The following is a 23,333-nucleotide window of genomic DNA, read 5'->3' as shown; positions in this document are numbered from 1 at the left end:
CCATGCAAATAGATATCCAAAAACGGAATGGATATATGTTTATGTTCATGTGTGAATGATAAGTTGAAATCATTAGTGTTGAGATATGACAAAAAATTGACGATTGCCCCCGCGTCCCCACACCAGACAATGAGGCAGTCGTCGATATATCTGCCATACCATTGTATCAGGGATAAAAAAAAGGATTGCGGTCAGTGAACAAATATTCTTCTTCCCACATGGCCATGTAAATGTTGGCACCCATTGGGCGGCCCACTTTCTGTAGGAAAAAGTCAGTTGCAAATATAAAAATATATTTATATAAGTTATTGAACAAGAGAAAATTGAGTACATCCAAAATGAAATTTTGTAAAGTAGTAGAAAAGTTGCTGTATCTGGACAGGTGGGATGCCACGGCTCTGCACACCCCAACATGGCGAATGGGTGTATACAGGGCCATGACAACAAACGTAAGCCAGCTATTTTCCCGGGTCTAAGACCGTTTATCCATGGCACACAATACAGTTTTGCTGTCTTGTATGTAGCCTGACAGTCTGCTAATTGAAGTCTGTAGCAGAGAGTCTAACCAGGAGCCCAAACCTTCTAAAAGGGACCCAATGCCCGAGACTATAGGGCGGAATTTTGGTGGAGACTTTCATATGCGTTTTCAGTAATAGATAGAGGTTTGGAGAAACTGGGTTTGATGGCATTAAGGTTTCAGCAGCAGATCAAAAATGCCTAAGTATATTCCTTCCTCTATCAGTCTCAAGTTCCGTAGTGATGCGTGGAGTAGGATCACATTCCAGTTACATGTATGTGGTGTTGTCCTGTAGCATTTTGATAGCCTCAGAGTGATAAAGGTCTTTATCCAATACTACAATGGAACCCCCTTTATCAGGGGGACATATCACAATGTAGCCATTGTGATGTGGAGATAGCTTTTTTTTTTCTCTCTCTAAAGGTCACATTAGAATCTGACATCTCTGTAGAGATAGATTTTTCATAGAGAGTTCTTAAATCCTTTTCCACCATTTGTCAGAAGGTGTCCATCTCCGGGGTCCTGGAATTTATTGGATAGAACGATGGGTTCTTTCTGTATATAGTTTTAGAACTATTATGAATTGCTGCTTGTGTGCTGGTGTTGTTTTCATTCTGTTCTTTTAAATGCATAAGTTGGTAGATGGTATGTTGTGTCTTACAGTCCATGGATGGATCAAATTTGTTGTTACCCAGGTTTTTGGTAAATAATAGTTCAGCATCTGAGGATGTGATTGACCCGATTTCCATCTGTGAGAAGTGTCTCTTCACAGTGAGTAGTCTTATGAATTTGTTGACATCACAAAGGTTGTCGAATAAATCAAAATGTCGCGTGGGTGCAAATCCTAATCCTTTGGATAAAATTGAGTTGGTAAAGGTTAAGGGTCGTAGCTGACATGTTAACGACACTTTGTATGTTTTTTTGTTCATAATTACTTTTTGTGTGTCTGTCTGGTTACATATTGATACTCTTGGTTTGTGCATTCTTTTCCCCGCCCTCCTCGTTTTCCTCCGGGGTTTCTCAGAATGGAGGGGGGACTGGGCATTTTTTTGTATTGTTACTTGTTTGCCCTACATTATCCTGAGAGATATCAGAAATTTCACCACTGTCTTATTCATATTCAGAAGAAGAAAAAGTAACATGATTTTCAGTGTAATTCCTGCGTTTTCTTGTGCGGGCCTTAAGCTATGACAAATTTAGCAACAAGACACAACAGAATCTTATATGAATCTTATGCAGAATAACACTGTCTAGTCTAACTCTAGTCTTACCTTAGGACACTTTTCATAAATCTGCCCCTGTACTTCTAAGGAAAGAATTGAATAAATTGAGGAAGACAGTGATCTCAATAAAAAATATAACATTTTAGGTTTTGTTTTTAATCTGTTTCCATTTGTGATATGTTAGTAATCATGACATCTGTCTTCGCTTCAAGTTGCTATGAGTTACTGAAAACATGTCAAGCTTCTAATATACTTTTAAATCAAGAAGTTTCTTCCAAATCTGTGCTTCTACTGGTTATATGCATTTCACTAGTTGATTCAGAATCTATGTATTGAATTCAGTATGTATAAACATGATTGAGCAGATAAGAATTAAAGTGAAAACATTTTTGTTGTAGCAATTTTTCCCATATTGTCTTTATTGTCATTATCTTCTTTCCTACACTATTTTATAGACAGAGCAGTTGTATTGGAGACACTGAACTCAGGGCCAACAGACAAGACAGGTGAAAGGGGCACAACTTTGAGAGTATGAGCATGTAAACCATTTCCAATACAAAGCTACAGAGACCCGGGCATGACAGATAAAATCAGCAGGCCAGCCACTAGAGCACTGTTCAGACTGCTGACAAAGTTAACTACATAGAAGTGCACTGTCTCCTCAGCCTGACAGTATGAACTAAAGTCATTAAAATGACAAAGGATCTAGTATTGGAAAGGAAGTGTGACGTAAGCTAATCAAATTGTTGAGAATGAATATGGAATCATGTTGGTTTAAATTTTAGAAGGGTATGCATCTTTTCATATGTTTTGTGGTTAATGGTTGGATGGTTTCTGGTTGCAGCGCATAACCTTTTGAGTAATTGATAATGTTTAACCCCTTCCCAACATGTGATGTAGTATTACATCACATGCCGGGTGCGGGTGCATGGAGAGGACTCACGGGCTGGCACCAATCGCGGCTTCCTTTCCGAGGACCGTCACTCCCCATGGCGTCATCGGGTACTGGCGATCTTTCGCCATGGTAGCCTCGGGTCTTCCGAAGACCCGAGACTACTTTGGGTTAACCCATGTGTTACAATGTGCTGTCAGCACATTGTAATGTATGAGGAGGTTAAAGTACCCTAGGGAGTCTGAATAATAGTGAAAATAAAAAATAAAAAAAATTATTAAAAAAACCCCTAAAAACTCAAATAACCCCCCTTTCCCTAGAACTGATATAAATATTAATAAAGAGTAAAAATTAGTGATGAGCGAGTATACTCGTCCGAGCTTGATGCCCTGCTCGATAACGAGCATTTAATTAAAAAAAAAGAAGTGAAGAACAATAAAAAAATACAATTAAAACATTTAATTTAATCGTTTACTTGAAGAAAACAGTGAAATAACACTGTGCAGAATAGATTGCAGATGTTCGGGAACATCTGCGATCTGTTACGGAGACACGCGTGCAGAACGGTGTTCTCCGCAATAGTATTTGAAGAACAATATGTGTGAAGAACACATTGCAGATGTTTGGCAACATCTGCAAGTTGTTCTCTACACATATTGTTCTTCAAATACTATTGCGGAGAACACCGTTCTGCACAGGTGTCTCCGGAGCAGATCGCAGATGTCCCGGAGACACGCGTGCAGAACGGTGTTCTCCGCAATAGTATTTGAAGAACAATATGTGTGAAGAACAACTTGCAGATGTTTCCAAACATCTGCAAGTTGTTCTCTACACATATTGTTCTTCAAATACTATTGTGGAGAACACCGTTCTGCACGCATGTCTCCGGAACAGATCGCAGATGTTCCCGAACATCTGCAATCTGTTCTGCACTGTGTTATTTCACTGTGCTCGGTCAGTTTGTAATTTTACTGAAAAATGCTCGGGTCTCCCATTGATTTCAATGGGGCTCGTTACTCGGTTCGAGTAACGAGCACCCGAGCATTTTAGTGCTCGCTCATCTCTAGTAAAAATCATTAACACATTAGATATCGCCGTGTCCGAAAATGCCCGATTTATCAAAATATATTAACAGTTTTTCACTGCATTTAACCCCGTAACGGAAAATCACACCCACTTTTTTGCCATTTAAAAAAAAATTTACAATTCTATAAAAAGTAATAAAAAGGTTGTACAGTCCAAAAAATGATAACATTGTAAACATCATCAAAATCTGCAAAAAAACAACACCGCTCAAAGCTCTGTACACAAAAGTATAAAAAAGTTATTAGTGCCAGAAGACAGCAAAATCCCAAAATATGTTTTTGTACAGGAGGTTTAATTTTTGTAATTGTATGAAAGCCTATACATATTTGGTATCCCCGTAATCGTACCAACCCAAAGAATAAAGTAGACATGTCATTTGGGGCATACAGTGAAATCCATAAAATCCAAGCCCACAAGAATACGGCACAAATGCATTTTTTTTTACCAGTTTCACTTCATTTGGAATTTTTTTCCTAGTTCACGGCATGGAATATTAAATAGCACCATTTTAAAGTTTAATTTGTTACGCGGAAAATTAGCCATAACACAGCTCTGTACATGGAAAAATAAAAAAGTTATAGATTTTTGAAGGTGGGGAGTGAAAAATGAAAACGCATTTTAGTAAATATTAGTTATTAGTAAATAAAACAAAATGTGGTTGTTTACCTGGATACTGAGACTGAGTAGAGTGAATGGTGTGCATGCAGCCTTGTGGAGTGAGCCACTAAGCAGGAGGAGAGCACAAGCATGCTCTGCATCCCCTTCAGGATGTAGCCTGTTTGTAGGTTAAGGCTCGGTCCTTTTTTTCTTTAAATTTGACCAGTATCAATCCCCAGACTATGGAAAAATACCAGACCCCCAACCCTGACGAACTGGTTTGAGGAAATTTTCCAGATTCAAAAAATGGAAGAATTAACTGCTGAGACCAAAAAAACACACGATAAATACTTAAAGATATGGGCCCCCTGGTTAGCCTTTAAAGATTCACCAGCTTTCCTAAATATAGCAGAAAATTAACAGAAACACAGCACCCCTGAGCTCAATGTATCAAATCAAATTAGATCGTGACCAGACTCCCACTCCCCCTTCTCCCCCCCTAGTCCCCTACCCTTTTCTCACCTACCCTTGTTAAGTTGACTAACAAAATGTTGAATAAGTTTACAACTGTTACATTTCAATATGCAAAAGATATAATGTACCATAAAATGTCTACCTTTCAATAAAGCAAGATTGAAACATAAATTTGACCAGTATCTTTTCCTGTTGCAATAACTTTTCAACACTTTAACTTATCCCTGTGAATCAATAATTTAGGAAAAAAATTAAAATTAAAATTTTCAAAGTTTCAAATGTTTTGCTTTTTAGACAAAAAGTCATATCACTATTTTTTTTGTAGAATCCTTTTGCTATTTGTATTCTTTGGACTTATGGCCTATAAGGACTTATGTTCTATAAATCCCCACAAGTAACACCATTTTATGAACTTAATATCTCAAACTATTCAAATAAGTACAATAGAAACCCCCCTCCATAAATTAATCCAGGGGTATAGTTAGCATTTTAACCGAAAGGTGGACCCCAATAAAATGCATAATGGAAAGTGCATAGTAAAATATATCCATTATGTCATATTGTGCCAAGCTCCTGCCATGGGAGACCTAGGGAAACCCCTCTTATTTCTGCGTACAGTGCCGCATGCCGCAGTATTTCTGGAAGCGAAGCATTTGATTAGTGTGGGAATGGTATAGAAGTTGTCCAGATAGAGGTGGTAGCCCTGATCCAGCAGTGGGTGCACAAAATCCCTCACTATCTTCGCAATTATACCCATATAAGGGGGTGGAGCTTTCTAGGGGGCACTATAGTGGAGTCTTTCCCTTCATATACCCTGAACTTGTAGGTATACCCTGATGTACTGTTGCACAGCTTATACATCTTCACGCCATACCTTGACCTCTTATTGGAAAGGTACTGGCGGAATTGAAGTCTCCCTTCAAATTGTACAAGGGACTCGTCTATGGCCACATTTTGCAGGGGTATATGCCTGGGCAAACTTGATCTTAAACAAACAATCATAACTGGGGTCCTCTCTGGGTGGGCACTGTGTGTTGTTGGTGAAATGCAAAAAATTAAGGATGGCTTCAAAGCGCATCCTGCTCATCGCCATTGTCATGGGTGTCCATTCGCTCCATGCCTTGGATTGCAGGCACACCCTTGCCCTTCTCCGTGCCAGCGCTGCCCTTGTCCCCTGGAAATCAAAGATATAAAGGGCCCACGCATCTCTGTTTGGTGCTGGCACTTTTCTATTTCAACTGGCGGCTCCCACCACTTTTCGCCGGATCTTTGAGTTATTTGGTGAAAAGAGAAAGCTTCCTGTTCCCTGCGATTGTTCTTGTCCCGTTCAGCCTCGATTCCCTGTTGCTGACCCCAGACCTGTACGCTGACCTTGCATCTCTGCCACCTACCCTGACTACCTGCCTGCGTTTGACTCTGAAACTGCCCGCTGAATGCGTACCTCGACCTTGGCTGCTACCGCGGGCTAGTCACACCTGTTTAACGACCTGGTGGCACTCGCCTCAGCAAGCCCATTACACTTTGTGGCGGGCTCTGGTGAAGACAAGGTGCCATTTAGATTCCGGTCCAAGGTGTCAGCTAGTACCATCTCCTGGGGTGGTCCAGGGGGTCCACTGACCCCGTAGCCTGACAGCCATGTGGAACATCGTGTCGTACAGAATGTCAGTGCTCCAGTAGTCCCTGATTGATGGCTTCTTTTCAAGCCCTATAAGAAGAAGTATTGTGCCCAAATGCTTCTCCACCTCTGCTGCAGTGACAGGGGTCCACTGTGGGGTTGTGCATAAAATCAAGTCGTCTGGACTACAATTACATTCAATAGCTCTTCATCAAATAAAGTCCACAGCTCTGACCCTGCCATTTCAAATTTAATTCCATGTTGGCCCAAAAGGTCTGGGACCTGAGGGGTATAATTATCTGGAGCTACCCATGTAAGGTCAGTGGAAGACCCAGACACTTCTTCCCTGAGAAGTCTCATGCACTTCTTCCACCATAAACCCTACGGCACCTCCTTGGGGTTTTTTGCATGTCACTGGAAGATGAGTAAGAGGAGAGATAAAAGGGGACATTATCCCCATTAACTGACTCTGTGTGCCTCCAACACAGTGTATGACAAGTTGCACAGCTAGCACACAGAAAAGTTAGGTAAGAGCACCATACTACGGATACAAGTCGAAGCACAGTACGAGAGTTTGTGATTCAAAAATGGCAAATATATCATGTGGCATGGGGTAGATTAATATGTGTAAAGGTCATAAGATACCTCATGCGGTATATATTCAATGAAAAAAATCATCATGAAATCACTACAACTGAAATCACCAAACAATCTGCGGTCAGAACCTGCAAATGTAGAGGTTTAACACATTACAAATTAAATGTAACCTATCAGCAGAACTAATAAGCCACTACCAGTATGTTGTGAAGCAGCTTAACATCTTTCAAAGCCCAGTATGGTGGCATTAAGCCGAAAAGCTACTTTGAAGTGAGATGTAAATTGGGTGTTTAAAGTCAGTTAAAGGAGGTTTAGTGTTTAGTAGTAAAGTTAAAGCGGTTGTCCACTTTCAGCAAATAATTGATATTCTTTGTGAAAAGTGAAATGAAATGTTATACAATATTTCAATGTATTTCAAGGAGAATCCAAACGGCTTACTTACGCCTACAATAGCGTTATATATATTTTATTTCTGGTTGATCTGCTGGTGGCTGTCCTTGCTGCAGTGCATATACTAGCCAATTGTCAGGAATTTGGAGTGAGACTTGCGACCGCTGTGTTTAGCGCTTAGTGACGCACATATCCATCGCAAAGACCGATGTGGGAAAATTTATTAGGGGTTGGATTTCAATTAGGCACAGTCTTGCAGTTTCTTTTTATTTTACGTTTATTTTTTCATAACTCAGCGTCATCTCATCAGTGTGCTTTCATACTTGGCTAGAAAATAGCCAAAGGAGAATCCAAACGGCTTACTTACGCCTACAATAGCGTTATATATATTTTATTTCTGGTTGATCTGCTGGTGGCTGTCCTTGCTGCAGTGCATATACTAGCCAATTGTCAGGAATTTGGAGTGAGACTTGCGACCGCTGTGTTTAGCGCTTAGTGACGCACATATCCATCGCAAAGACCGAAGTGGGAAAATTTATTAGGGGTTGGATTTCAATTAGGCACAGTCTGCCATTTCCTTTTTATTTTACGTTTATTTTTTCATAACTCAGCGTCATCTCATCTGGCATAGCAGTGTGCTTTCATACTTGGCTAGAAAATAACCATAGCAATAGGATAGCATTGTTTGGCTTTAAAAACTAAAAAACACAAAAAAAACCTAAAAAACACAAAAAAACACAAAAAAAAGTTAAAAAAAAATTAAAGTTATAACTTTCATTTTCAAAATGTTTAACCCGAGGGCAAGGGGTAGAGGACGAGGGCGGGGACGTGGGCGTCCAACTACTGCAGGGGTCAGAGGCCGTGGTCCTGGGCGGGGTGAGACACCACCTGCTGATGAGGGAGCAGGGGAACGCCGCAGAGCTACACTCCCTAGGTTCATGTCTGAAGTTACTGGGACTCGTGGTAGAGCACTGTTGAGGCCAGAACAGTGCGAACAGGTGATGTCGTGGATTGCCGACAATGCTTCGAGCAATTTGTCCACCAGTCAGTCTTCCACGCAGTCCACCCATGTCACCGTGCCCCATGTCGGCACTGCTCCAGCTCCTGCACCTCAGCCTCCTCCCCCCCAGTCTGCCCCCTCCCAGGAAAATTTGGCATTTGAACTGGCATACTCTGAGGAACTGTTTTCTGGACCCTTCCCACAATCACAAACCACTTGTCCGGTTGCTGCTGAGCAATTTTCCGATGCCCAGGTTTTCCACCAGTCGCAGTCTGTGGGTGATGATGACCTTCTTGACGTAGTGGAAGAAGTGTGTAAAGAGGTGTCCGACGATGAGGAGACACGGTTGTCAGACAGTGGTGAAGTTGTTGTCAGGGCAGGAAGTCCGAGGGGGGAGCAGACTGAGGGATCGGAGGATGATGAGGTGACAGACCCAAGCTGGGTTGAGAGGCCGGGTGAACACAGTGCTTCTGAGACGGAGGAGAGTCCTCGACCAGAACAGGTTTGAAGAGGCAGTGGTGGGGCCAGACGGAGAGGCAGGGCCAGAGCAGGTGCATCAGCGCCAAATGTGTCACGTAGTGAAGCTCCCGTGGCGAGGGCTCCCGCGGCGAGGGCTAGAGTCTGGAGGTTCTTTAAGGAAACACAGGATGACCGACGGACTGTGGTGTGCAACCTTTGCCAAACCAGGATCAGCAGGGGTTCCACCACTACTAGCTTAACTACCACCAGTATGCGCAGGCATATGAATGCTAAACACCCCACTCAGTGGCACCAAGCCCGTTCACCTCTGGCCGTGCACACCACTGCTCCTTCCCCTGTTTCAGCTGATAGTCAGCCCCCTGCCCAGGACCCTGGCACAAAAACCCCATCGTCGCCTCCACGATCCTCCACAGCATCCACCAGCGTTCAGCTCTCCATAACCCAGACGCTGGAGCGGAAACGGAAATATAGTGCAACCCACCCGCACGCCCAAGCCCTTAATGTCCACATCTCCAGATTGCTTAGCCTGGAGATGCTGCCCTATAGTCTAGTAGAGACCGAGGCCTTTCGCAACCTCATGGCGGCGGCCGCCCCTCGGTATTCGGTCCCCAGCCGCCACTACTTTTCCCGATGTGCCGTCCCAGCCCTGCACCAGCACGTGTCAGACAACATCATCCGTGCCCTGACCAACGCCGTTTCTGACAAGGTCCACCTGACCACAGACACGTGGACGAGTGCTGCCGGGCAGGGCCACTATATATCGCTGACGGCACATTGGGTTAACTTGGTGCAGGCTAGGACCGAGTCTGACCCTGCGGCTGGTCATATACTGCCGACGCCGAGGATTGCGGGGCCTACCTCGGTCCAGGTCTTTCAGGCCTACTATGCCTCCTCCTCCTCCCACCCCTCCTCCACCTCCTCCTCCGAACTACCATCCGTGGGCATGGCGCCATCAGTCGCTAGCTCTAGGCACAGCAGCAGTGCCGTCGCTAAGCGACAGCAGGCGGTGCTCAAACTGCTGAGCCTAGGCGATAAAAGGCACACCGCCCAAGAACTATTACAGGGCATCACGGCGCAGACTGATCTGTGGCTGGCACCGCTGAACCTGAAGCCAGGCATGGTTGTGTGTGACAACGCCCGTAATCTGGTGGCGGCTCTGCAACTCGGCAGACTGACACATGTGCCATGCCTGGCCCATGTGTTAAATCTGACAGTTCAGCGGTTCCTCAAGACATACCCCAATCTGTCTGATTTGCTCACGAAGGTGCGCCGCATCTGTGCGCATTTCAGGAAGTCCAGCACAGATGCTGCCACTCTCAGGGCAGCGCAGCGCCGCCTCCAACTGCCCGCTCACCGACTGTTGTGCGACGTGCCCACGAGGTGGAATTCAACATTAACCATGTTATCCGGAGTTTACCAGCAGCGCAGAGCGATTGTAGACTGCCAGATGTCAACTTCCACCAGAACTGGTAGTCAGGTCAGTCAGCTTCCTCAAGTCTACAATGAGGAGTGGACGTGGATGTCTGATATCTGTCAGGTGCTGAGTAACTTTGAGGAGTCAACACAGATGGTCAGTGGCGATGCCGCCATCATCAGCCTCACCATCCCGCTGCTTGGCCTGTTGAAAAACTCTCTGATCAGCATGAAGTCGGAAGCTTTGCGCTCGTCACAAGAGACGGGGGAAGAAGATTCCCTTGTTGATAGCCAAAGCACCCTTAGGTCTGTTTCTCAGCGCATATCGGAGGAGGTGGAGGTGGAGGAGGATGAGGAGGAAGAGGAGGAGAATGTTGGCGAGACACAAGAGGGGACCATTGTTGAGTCCTCCACTGTTCAGCGTGTATGGGCAGAAGAAGAGGAGTTGGAGGAGGAGGAGGAAATGGACAGTCAGGCCAGTGAGGGGAGTGAATTCTTACGCGTTGGTACTCTGGCGCATATGGCAGATTTCATGCTAGGCTGCCTATCCCGTGACCCTCGCGTTCAAAGAATTTATTCCAGCACCGATTACTGGGTATTCACTCTCCTGGACCCACGGTACAAGCAAAATCTTTCCACTCTCATCCCTGGAGAGGAAAGGAGTGTGAGAATGCATGAATACCAGCAGGCCCTGGTGCACAAGCTGAAACAGTATTTCCCTTCTGACAGCGCTAGCGGCAGAGTGCGTAGTTCTGCGGGACAAGTAGCGAGGGAGAGTAGGCGAGCAGGCAGCTTGTCCAGCACTGGCAAGGGTACGCTTTACAAGGCTTTTGCCAGCTTTATGTCACCCCAGCAATACACTGTCACCTGTCCCCAGTCTCGGCAGAGTAGGGCTGATCTTTACAGAAAGATGGTGAGGGAGTACGTAGCTGACCATACCATCGTCCTAAATGATCACACAGCTCCCTACAACTACTGGGTTTCAAAGCTGGACATGTGGCACGAACTGGCGATGTACGCCTTGGAGGTTCTTGCCTGCCCTGCCGCTAGCGTCTTGTCCGAGCGGGTTTTCAGTGCAGCTGGTGGCATCATCACCGATAAGCGTACACGCCTGTCGACTGACAGCGCTGACAGGCTGACGCTTATTAAGATGAATAAAGCCTGGATTTCTCATAATTTCCAATCTCCACCAGGTGAAGGAAGCTCAACCTGAATAATTTATCCACTCCTCCTCCTCCTCATTTTCCTCCTTCTCCTCCTCTTTGTACACTAAAGCAGAGGAAACTGGCTATTTTTTGACAGGGCCCACTGGCTCTAGCTATAGTACTTTATGCATTTAATTTTTCTGGAGGGCCACCTACCCGGTCCTCTGTTTTAAACAATTTTTGGGAGTGCCACATACAGGCACTCAATCTATTTCATTTTTCTGGAGGGCCACCTACCTGCTCCTCTGGTTTGAAAACTTTTTTGGACTGCCACATACACGCACTCAATCTATTTCATTTTTCTGGAGGGCCACCTACCTGCTCCTCTGGTTTGAAAACTTTTTTGGACTGCCACATACAGGCACTCAATCTATTTCATTTTTCTGGAGGGCCACCTACCTGCTCCTCTGGTTTGAAAACTTTTTTGGACTGCCACATACAGGCACTCAATCTATTTCATTTTTCTGGAGGGCCACCTACCTGCTCCTCTGGTTTGAAAACTTTTTTGGACTGCCACATACAGGCACTATCCAAATTAAATTGTCTCCATAGCAGCCTCCACACGTTGTCTCCATTGCTACCTCCAAAAGTCGTCCATATAGCTGCCTCCATACATCGTCCCCTTATCAAACGAGGTGTGTCAGGCAGAAATTTGGGTTGTTTTCATGGATTCCACATCAAAGTTGTTAACTTTGTCGCCACCCTGCTGTGTTATCCACAAAATATACTGGCAAACTTTTATCATTTACCAATATTATTTCAGCGCTTCTTGCGCATCTGTTTACATTCCCCTCACCCGCCATATCCTAAACTTATAAGAACGCTACTACACTTGATCTTATACAAAAGGTTCTCTTAGAAGTGCTGTTTGGGGAGTAGCCTAGAGACAGGGGCTTGGATTGGCGAAAGCTCGCCCGGCAGCGGAGCGCCAGCTCCATGCGCATCATGCGCTTCTTGCGCATCTGTTTACATTCCCCTCACCCGCCATATCCCAAACTTATAAGAACGCTACTACACTTAACTTGGTGCAGGCTGGGACCGAGTCTGACCCTGGGGCTGGTCATATACTGCCGACGCAGAGGATTGCGGGGCCTACCTCGGTCCAGGTCTCAAAGGCCTAGTATACCTCCTCCTCCTCCCACCCCTCCTCCACCTCCTCCGAATTACCATCCGTGGCCATGGCGCCATCAGTCGGTAGCTCTAGGCACAGCAGCAGTGCCGTCGCTAAGCGACAGCAGGCGGTGCTCAAACTGCTGAGCCTAGGCGATAAAAGGCACACCGCCCAAGAGCTATTACAGGGCATTCCACATCAAACTTGTTAACTTTGTCGCCACCCTGCTGTGTAATCCACAAAATATACTGGCAAACTTTTATCATTTACCGATATTATTTCAGCGCTTCTTGCGCATCTGTTTACATTCCCCTCACCCGCCATATCCCAAACTTATAAGAACGCTACTACACTTGATCTTATACAAAAGGTTCTTAGAAGTGCTGTTTGGGTAGTAGCCTAGAGACAGGGGCTTGGATTGGCGAAAGCTCGCCTGGCAGCGGAGCGCCAGCTCCATGCCAAGATCCAACTAACATAGTTTTAACTGCAGCACCTTTAATCTACTACTAGTTCACTGCCTCCATACATGGTCCCCTTATCAAACGAGCTGTGTCAGGCAGAATTTTGGGTTGTTTTCATGGCTTCCATGTTAACTTTGTCGCCACCCTGCTGTGTAATCCACAAAATATACTGGCAAACTTTTATCATGTACCGATATTATTTGAGCGCTTCTTGCTCACCTCCTTTGGTTCCTCTCTGCCACCCATTGGTTTGAAGCCTGAGTCCATTTAGGGTATGTCGCCATGCCACTCTCTAGCCTGCAGCTGCTGCCGCTGCCTCTGCATGCCGTCCCCTATAGTGTCAGGGTCAATTATTGGATGTTTTAGATGCTATCTTGCTTCATTCTGTCACTCTGTCATGGCCATGCTGTTGCCCATAATTTTGGCATAATGGTGTGATTAAGCAGCCTCAGAGGCATCCATGCATGCTGCCCCTGCTGTTTCCTGTCCATTTCCGTGGTCTTTCCATCCTTTTCTGAGGTTCCCAGGTGTTTGGCCAAGCTTCCCTGTGCAGAGCCTTGGTCCCCTTGAAAAATGCTCGAGTCTCCCATTGACTTCAATGGGGCTCGTTATTCGAGACGAGCACTCGAGCATCGGGAAAAGTTTGTCTCGAATAACGAGTACCCGAGCATTTTAGTGCTCACTCATCTCTAATCCTTACGTATGGGCAGATGGTCAAATCCAATATCTGGGAATCAAATTAGCTTTCCCAAGTAAAAACATCTTCTCTCTTAACTACTCTGCCCTCATACCTCAGATTGAAGCTGAAGTAAAAGAATATTCTAGGCATTGGATTTCATGGATTGGCAGAATAGCTACTATAAAGATGATGGTCCTTCCAAAGATTACATATATGTTTAGAAACGTTCCTATACCCGTCTCTAAAAAATTCCTCCTTAAACTCCAAAGTATCCTAAACAAATATATTTGGCTAAACACCAAACCGAGAGTAGCAGCTAACATACTGTACATACCTCATGCTAAAGGGGGTTTGGGCTTACCCAACATAAACAAATATTATGAAGCAGCCATTTTAGAGCAAACAAGATATTGGTGTTTGGAAAAGACAACGAAGCATTGGGTGCAGATCGAGAATGAGGCGGACATGAAGACATCAATGACCACCAGATTATGGGCGTTAGCAATAGAGGGTCATGACAATATCCCAAAACTATCCACAGCAAAGGCAGGATATAATATATGGAAAAAATACTCAATAGATCAAAAGATGTTTTAGTTAAAAATGACGGATATGCCATGTGACACATTAGCCCATCTGGTTGATGACTTAGATGTAAATGAATGGGTACAAAAAGGCATTTACAAAATTGAGAATATCTGGGAAAAAGATCACCTAATGGCTTTTTTCCGATGTATGCTCAAAATATCAAAATACCTACGAATTAGACATTTTTTAGCAAAAGTTCCAAAATCTAGTTGGGACAATAAAACTATTTTTGAAACAAAATTCTTCCATCTCACTAAACATGCTAAAGGTGTTTCGCTGATATACCATACATTAGATAGTACACACACAATGGAACAAATGCAATGTGTGAAGCATTGGGAAAGGGATTTGAATCTCACTCTAACACCTGAAAACAGGGAATACATCTTTAAACTACCCACCACACTTTCCAAGTGTACAATGCACCTAGAAACGCGAAGGCAAATTCTCTATAGGTGGTATTATACTCCCAGCAAACTATCTAAAATATATCCAACATCATCAAACAAATGCTGGAGGTGTTTAAAAGCTCCAGGTACAATATTACATGTATTTTGGGCATGTCCAGTTCTAACCAATTTTTGGCAACAAATTGAAAAAATGATAGAAAACATTTGGAAATACAAATTATCCCTAAATCCTGCTATGGTATTACTAGGGGCAGGACTAGCAGATTTATCTCCAGATGAAAGGGTGGTAATATTTCATATAACTATTACAGCAATATCTCTGATAGCAACGTTATGGAAAACAGATAAAATACCATCTTTTGGAGAATTATCCAATAGGGTTAATAACAATTGTATATTGGAAAGATCAGTAGCTTTTATGGAAGGAAATCAGAAAAATTTTTACAAAAATTGGAAACTCTGGCTTCAAACTAACCATTACAAGGCCTCACCACAATACGTTGTTCTGGAATCTGCGTACTTAGATCGCAATAAAGAATGATGTATATACGCATAGTCTAGGAAAAGAGAGAATGAGAAAATAAAAGAATATCTTGCACTACAAGTTCACATGTAATAGTGTAATAGTAAGATAAGTACCCTACCAGGCCGAATGTTAATGTTTTAGTTTTGAAGTTGTGGTTGCCATCCTATGGTTTAGGATGCTTTGAAGTTTTAATATGGAAAAAATGGAACCAATGTGCACTGTATATGAATATGATGAATGTCAAATTGTCTTGATGAAAATGTAATGCCTTGGTTCTTATAAAAATATTTATATAAAAAAAAAGAACATAGTTTTTCTGTAAAGCTGTAAAGGGTGCAGAGGAGAGCAATCAAGCTTATTAACAGAAAGAATACAGTGACAGATTACTAACTGTGGAGTTAGCCTAGAAAAAAATGTATCATTTAATTTGATATATACAACCATATTGGGATGCGGAAAGATTTCTTCCCCGATTTGGCCAATTGACATCAGCCTTGTAATATTTTTTATTGTCTTTCTTTTTATCAACTCTGTATGGTTAATAGATTGGACTTGATGCATCTGTTTTCTAACCTTTTTTGTTTTCTGAATATTTACATTGATTGTTTATCCCATAAAAAGAAAACATGTACAACAAACATTTTAGGGCATAGTGTCACACCCGAAAAGAGAACATATAGAAACACATCTCAGTGGGGTGGTTACAATGAAAACCTGTGAGGGGTAAGAGGCAGGGTTGTAAGAGAGAGAAAGGAGAGAATAAATAAAAAAGGGGGGTGAAATAGGGACACTAAGATGATGGAAAGGATAGGTTACCCCTTATCTAGTATGAAATTAAAAGGTCTGTATTATATCAATGTGAAGAATGTTTTACACTTGCAGGGTACAAGAAAGAAAAAACTAGTTCTGATATGTTTTATACATTAGACATACCAAGCCACTTTAACATGTTTCTGTATCTTTTTTTTATCCAACAGTATTATGCTGTGCCAATTGCAAGTTGGTGCTTTCTGCCCCCTCTGGATCTTTTACCTCACCATGCTACCCTGAAATGTACCCCAACAGTCAGGATTGCAAGTGGACAATACAAGCTCCAGCTGGATTTATAATACAAGTGACATTTATAGACTTTGATGTTGAAGAAGCTCAGAACTGCATGTATGATTCACTCTCAATAAACAATGGTGAAACTGTTTCAAAATTTTGTGGAATTACAGCAAAAGGCCTCACATTTAATTCAACTGGAAATGTGATGATAATTACTTTTGTAAGTGATTTTAGCATCCAGAAGAAAGGCTTCTCAGTTACATATAATATTGGTAAGTATGAATGTAATTATTTGGTGAATTTACTTCTAATATAAAGGTAGAACGGGTGGTAGGTGCATGTATTGGACTTTTTAGAGCTAATCCTCTCGTCCCTGCTATCTTTTTTAAAATCTTTTTTTTGGCCTAATATGTATATTTTCTAAAGAGGCTACTAGGGTGGGGAGTAGCCGGACATGAGGCTACACGTCGTGGCTACTCCACGCCCCAGTAGCCTCTTTGTTCCTTCTACCCTGACATTTTCGGTGTGCAGCTTCTCGTAGCTGCGCAGAACACCAGCTTCTCAGATGAAGGCGCGCAGATTTCTGGTAGGAGGAACAAAGAGGCTACTGGGGTGTGGATTAGCCTCAACGTGTAGCCTCATGTTCGGCTACTCCACACCCCAGTAGCCTCTTTAGAACATGTATGCATTAGGGCAAAAAACAGATTTAAAAAAAGATAGCGGGGACTGGAGGAGGGCTATCCTCAATACATGCACCTACCACCCGTTCTACCTTTATAGGTAGATTTGTGGTGGTAGGTTCTCTTTAACTCCCATAGATAAATCATTGTGTTGGTCATACCCAGCTACTCACATTCAGATGCATGCTCTTCTCAACTGACTGTGTAGGGAAACAGGTTAAACCTGCTGTCAGACAAATGTCAATTTGTATAATACAATATGTATAATGTTTGCCTTCTTTATAATATTAAAAATAAAATTGAAGGGGAATTATAGGAGGAATATGGAGAAAAGTTCATTTAGGTATTACGCAGGGAAAAGTTTTTGACATTTAAGCACTGCATCTTTTACCTAGAACAGCAAATATCTACAGCTGTATCACCATTTGCAAGTACATCTGATTACTGCAGTAAGTCATAAGAGTCTGTGGATTCTAGCCCGCTGTTCTCTTCTTGTACAAGTAAATACTTCTGTGTGCAGTAAGAACTTTCTTACATTAGAAAGTCACATGTGAACTGTCAGCAGATCCTGAATAGCACAGACCTTACTCTGTTAGGAGGAAAGGGGAGGAACTCGTAGTATTGATTCAGGACCTAGCAAACTGCTTTATTGATGCAGAACCAAACAAACTGCTTAAAGACCTCCTGACCACAAGTCCAGGCCTTTTCCTGTGTAGTATATAAACCTATACTTTCTAAACAAAAATAAATGCAGACAAAAATATAAATATATATCAAACAAATAATTTATCATTTTATTAGTATATTTTCAAAACGGAGTTCACAGCTCAGGATTATCTTTAAAATAAAAACATAAAAACCTGGTTTTGCCCTTTTACAAATCACTAGTCAGACCATACGTGGAATATTGTGTACAGTTTTGGGCACCAGGGTATAAAAAGGACATAATAGAACTGGAACGGGTGCAGAGTTGAGCAACCAAGATTATTAGGGGAATGGGGGAGTATATAATGACAGATAACAAAATTTGGGGTTATTCAGTTTAGAAAAAAGACAGCTAAAGGGAGACCTCATTACAATGTACAAATACCTGAATGGGCAGTACAAGGATCTCTCCAAAGATCTTTTTATACCTAAGCCTGTGTCCAGGACAAGGACGCATCCTCTACGTTCTATTATCCCTATCGATGGGGATCTTTGCTGTAAGAGCAATGAGACTATGGAACTCTCTGCCGCAGAGGAGGCCACATTGTGGCACAATGACGAAGTTTGAAATGAATTCGAAGTTGAAATTTTCCATTTAAATTGGAAGATTAGAGAAGCCACATGCATAATACATTACAGTTTTCCTGAAAATATCAGGTCTTTGCCAAAAAAGAACTGCAAAGGAAGCAGCAGCAGGAGGTCAGATGTGTGGAGGTGGCGGCAACATGGTAGTCCACAGAGTGACACAATGCTAAAGTGTGGAGGTGGCGGACAATTCCAGTCCCTGGTAAATATGGTAGGAGGTGGATGGAGCAACTGGCAGCAGATGTGTGACATCAGGCGGGTGGCAGCATCAGAATAGTGGCTGAGGCAGGTAGTTAGAACCCAGACTCATTTCTCAACATTTGGGGAGGCGTCATGGCTGATTTAATCGGATGCATAAGGCATTGGTGAGTTGAAATCCTGGGCGATCCAAGCCTGATTCATCTTGACAAAGGTCAGTCTCTTCACATTACGGGTGGACAAGCGGATTCTCCTTGGAGTAACACCCGCACTGATGCCACACTACTGGCCGGCAGAACAGCTTCTCTACTGCAGCCAAACTTGATGCGTGGCAAGATCCGGCCACGCATCAAGTTTGGCTGTCCAGTAGCCCATGGGATCCTCTACCTGAGGTGGTAAAGTGCTGTCCAAGTAGGCCACCACCTGGTGCAGGGTTTTCTCCATGTTCTGCTGCTGCTGGTGGCAGCTACCCTCCTCCCTAGGTAGGTGAAGGATGTTGCTGATTAAGAAATCCAGAATTAAGCTGCTGCTGAAGAAGCTGCTACTGCTCCTACCCCCCCCCCCCAGCTCCCCACAACAGCCGTGGAAGTAGTATGTGAGCGATGACTGCCCGGAATCCCCCCGGTCAGACCTGACAGAGAATGGACAATGGCGCACATAGGCAGTGGCCAACTATGTGCACAGTATTTCTCTATAGTATGCCAGTTGTTCCTCCCTCTCAGCAGCTGGAAAAAAAAGCAGCCATCTGCAAAGTGACTATGAGGGACTCCTGGCTTCCATCTCCACTGTATACTGCCACAGTGCTTCTGGGTCATCTGCCTTTGCCTCTTCTACCTCCTCCAGATGCTCCTGTTCCTCCTCTCTTGTCTCCTGAGTGGAAAAACCCCAGATTTCACCAGACTCTGCATGTGCTCCAACGTCCTCCTCCTCCTCCAGTTCAGCCCCCACTGGACTCATGTGGCCATGAGATGTAGTCTCCAGTGCCCTGACCAGACAATTTTTGCAGCATGAGTTCCAGGACATGAAGCAGTGGAATGACCTTATTCATCCCATAGTCCTGGCGACTGACAAATAAAGTGGCCTCTTCAAAGGGCCAGAGCAAATGGCAGGTGTCACGCATGAGCTGCCAGTGGCTGACATCAAAGTTACACTGGAGAGTACTCTGTTCCGCTTGCATCATCAAAAAATCATTAATGGCTTTTCTCTGTACAGAAGGTCTAACATATGGAGGCTGGAATTCCAATGGATGGAAACATCGCATATCTAACTTGTTGCAGCGCGGACACCATGTTCTTCCCATTGTCTGTCACCATGGTTCCATTTTGCAGTTGTCGGGGAGAAAGCCAAACACTGGTGCAGGAGCAGCAATTAGACATCGTGGAGGAGAAAGCGGCGTCTCTTGTGGAAGTTGTTGGTGTGGCTGGGCGGGAAGCCCATTCACCCAGTGGGCTGTAAAGGACATGAACTGGCCCTGACCGTAGTTAAAGCTCCAACTGTCCGCCCCCTGCCTTGCACCTTGAAAGAAACTGATAAGCTCAAGGACTGGCCCACCTTCTGTTGTACATATTGGTGAAGGGCTGGCACTGCCTCTTTGGAAAAAAAATTGCGGCTTTGAACTCTCCACCTCGGTTCGGCACAAGCCATTAGTTTTCTGAAGGCTGCAGTACCAACAAGTTGGATAAGAGCATGGTCAACTTCTGCACCTTAGGATAGCTGGACGCATACAGTTGTCTCATTGTAATCGCCTCTTTCAACGACTGCTGGTGCCATGCATAGCGAGGAGCAAGAGCATCTGGACTGGGAGATGATGTCAAAGACAAACAGCTCTCTTCGGGAGAGGTGCTGGAGCTCTGACTGGCTGAAAGCTGAAATGGTATCTGTGCCACTAGGTTCTGTTGCTGCTGTTGCTGCAGTGGCAGGATGGACCTCCACATTGGTTCCCCATTTCTTCCAGGCCATTGGATGGTGACGCTGCATGTGTTGATGCATTGCCGTGGTGCCTATGTTAGCTCCCTGGCCACGGTTTACTTTCTGCCCGCAGATTCTACATATATACACGCTAGGCTCAGCTGCCTCGCTGAGCCCCTTTACCACTGCTTCCTTGGACCTCCGAAGTGGGGTTTGTACCCCGCGGCCGTTTGGCTCCCGTGCTCACACTGCTGCCACCCTGATGACTCACAGCAACAGTAGCGACTTGCTGCCTGATCCTTTGCCTGACTCAGAAGGTGACACTCTCTTTGCCCGAAGATGATGAATCCCTTGCTACACCCGGCTCCCAAGTGCGATCGGCTAGATCATCATCAATTTGCCTACTGCACGAAACAGAGGATGTCTGCCCCATCTCTTCACTGCCAAGCGGATGCTGACTGTCCTCAAACACTTCATCCTCGCTGAATAGTTGTGCTGAGCCCAGATCACCTAGTAGCTCTCTGGCTGAGGGAAATGAACAGGACAGAGGCTGGTTGAGGACAGGTGAGGGTCGCTGACCTGCTCCTGGGCCATGCCAACTAATACCCAACATGCCAATGAACACCCTGTAACTGGAGCGAAAATCACTCTATAAACAATGTGGATTTAAAATGTAAATCTTGCTCTGATTTTTAGCAACAAAAAGTATTGGAATTTGCTTTATACAGATACCCCACAATGGACACTCTGTAATTGGAGCGAAAATCACTCTATAAACTATGTGAATTTGACACTTATTTGTTAGTCTGAACTTTAGCAACAAAAAGTATTGGAATTTGCGTTATACAGATACCCCACAACGGACACCCTGTAATTGGAGCGAAAATCACTCTATAAACTACGTGGATTTAAAACTTATTTGTTGCTCTGAACTTTAGCAACAAAAAGTATTGGAATTTGTGTTATAGAGAAACCCCACAATGCACACCCTGGGAGAGGAGCAGAAAGCACTCTATAAACTAGGTAGATGTGAAATGTATTTCTTGCTCTCAACTTCATCAACAAGAAAATATTGCAGTTTGTGTTACACAGATACCCCAAAATGCACACCCTGAGAGTGGTCCACAAATCACTACAGCTGCTGCATAGATATGAAACAGATTTCTTCCTATTGGATTCAGTAACTACAAAGAATTGCTATTTGGGGTATACAGATCCCCCTAAAAGCACACCCAGGGATTGAAAAAGAAATCGCTACAGCACAGTACACTAACAGCAGCTAGACGCTACAGACACCACATGCAGTGTGAAGTGCCGAGATTGAAAATGGCTGGTTTTTATAGGGCTGCGTGACATCACATTAGCCTGCTGGTCGCTGATTGGCTTACAGGTCTGCAGATGTCATCGAGGGAGTTCCTTTCTCCTTCCCAGAGTCCTCTTCCCCATGCAACACGTTCTGCTCACGCCCATTTAGAAAAAAAAGAGTAAAAAAAAAACTTTGTTCCCATGAATCAGCATAAACTTCGGGTTCAGAAGAATCAAATTTTCAGTGAAATTCATATCGAATTCCACTTCCTTCGAATCGATTTGCCACTCTCTAACTATTATACTACGATATACACATAGACAATATGATAAAAACACTTGCATTAAAGGGAACAAGTAACCTGTTGTTTCTTATTAAAAAAGATAATACAGAATGGTATGCAGCTCAAAAACTCAAAAAGAGAAGTAGGCATTATTTCAGATATGATAATGCTTGATATAGATGCTATGTCGGAACACCATGTATACACCTTTTCATCAGATCTCTAAGGAGTGCTGTTGCTTTTGTTTCTCTTAGTTCTCATGCACACGACCGCCATGGGGGCCATGATCTGGCCGTAAAATTGGCCGCCGGGATCACAGCCCCATAGAGGTCTTTGGCAGCCGGTCACAGTACGGTGAGCAATCTGTGTCTCACCACACCGTTAGACGACTGGGTAGCATCTATGCAAAATATGGGAAATATCCTATACTTTTCTTCTTGTAGTTGTGGCCAATGAAGTGGGGAAGGGTGAGAAGCGCTCAATCTCCTGCACCTGGCTGTGTGCTCACCCAGGTTATGGGCTAGGCAAGCACTTGTTAATGTGAATTCGGAACACAATTTTATTTTTAATATTACAAAGAAGGCAGACATTATACATGTTGTATAATGTATTTATAATGTATTTTGTGTAAGTGTAGCATTTTTATGTCAGGTTGGTACTATGATGAATTGAATTTGATACAATTTTATAAATTGTATATTCCATATTATACAATCTTTAGTAGAGTAGACATAATCTCAGATATTGCTTTGTTTAAACATTTATTGCTTCGAATTAATGCCATCTAACCCACAGGTGACTTGGCCCCCTCATTGCCAGTGTTTTTATTATATTTTCTATGTAAGGCTTGATGTCCCCCCTGCACCTTTTGTTCTGCCAGATATATTAAGAGGCACTGCTTCAAGCATTTATCGAGCACCTGACTGTCCAGGTCCTGCTGTAGAACTGTGTAAGGAATTGGCACCAGTTATAGCTAGTGTTTAGGTATGCAGCATTTACTGCATGGCCTACAACACAACCCTCCATGCCCACTCCATGTGAAGGTTGGATAAAGGGAATGAGGTGCACCAGGAATTGCAACTTTGTAAAAGCTTGTACAACTTCAGGAATACCCCCTTTTTAATTTTAAAGATAATTGTCTGCCACCATGAACTGTTAATAAAAAAAATGTAAGACATTTATTAGAGCCTTTGCTCTAATTGTTTTGTGGTTTCATATGTTTTGCTGATGCCAAGCACTGCTGTTTTCATATACACCCTTTGCATGAAATGCAGACACACTTGGATGACCTACTTTGTTCCCAAAAGGTTATTTGTAGAAATCAGTGTAGAATAAATTAGCATGTTAAAATGTATCA

The 23,333-nt window shown here is 43.6% G+C and overlaps 1 protein-coding gene across 6 annotated transcripts in view; it reads left to right on the top strand.

The window, feature by feature from the left end:
- Positions 1 to 23,333, top strand: part of ADGRG6 (adhesion G protein-coupled receptor G6) — a 538,359-nt gene that overhangs the window by 209,519 nt on the left and 305,507 nt on the right. For all 6 annotated transcript variants that reach the window (XM_072140986.1, XM_072140983.1, XM_072140981.1 and 3 more), the window contains one exon: positions 16,242 to 16,583. In XM_072140986.1, the coding sequence (XP_071997087.1) occupies positions 16,242 to 16,583 (342 nt within the window). The remainder of the gene's footprint in view (positions 1 to 16,241; positions 16,584 to 23,333) is intronic.

This window comes from Engystomops pustulosus, chromosome 3 (assembly GCF_040894005.1).
Source record: "Engystomops pustulosus chromosome 3, aEngPut4.maternal, whole genome shotgun sequence".
Classification (NCBI taxonomy): domain Eukaryota; kingdom Metazoa; phylum Chordata; class Amphibia; order Anura; family Leptodactylidae; genus Engystomops; species Engystomops pustulosus.
This window is presented reverse-complemented; position numbering and strand designations above follow the sequence as displayed.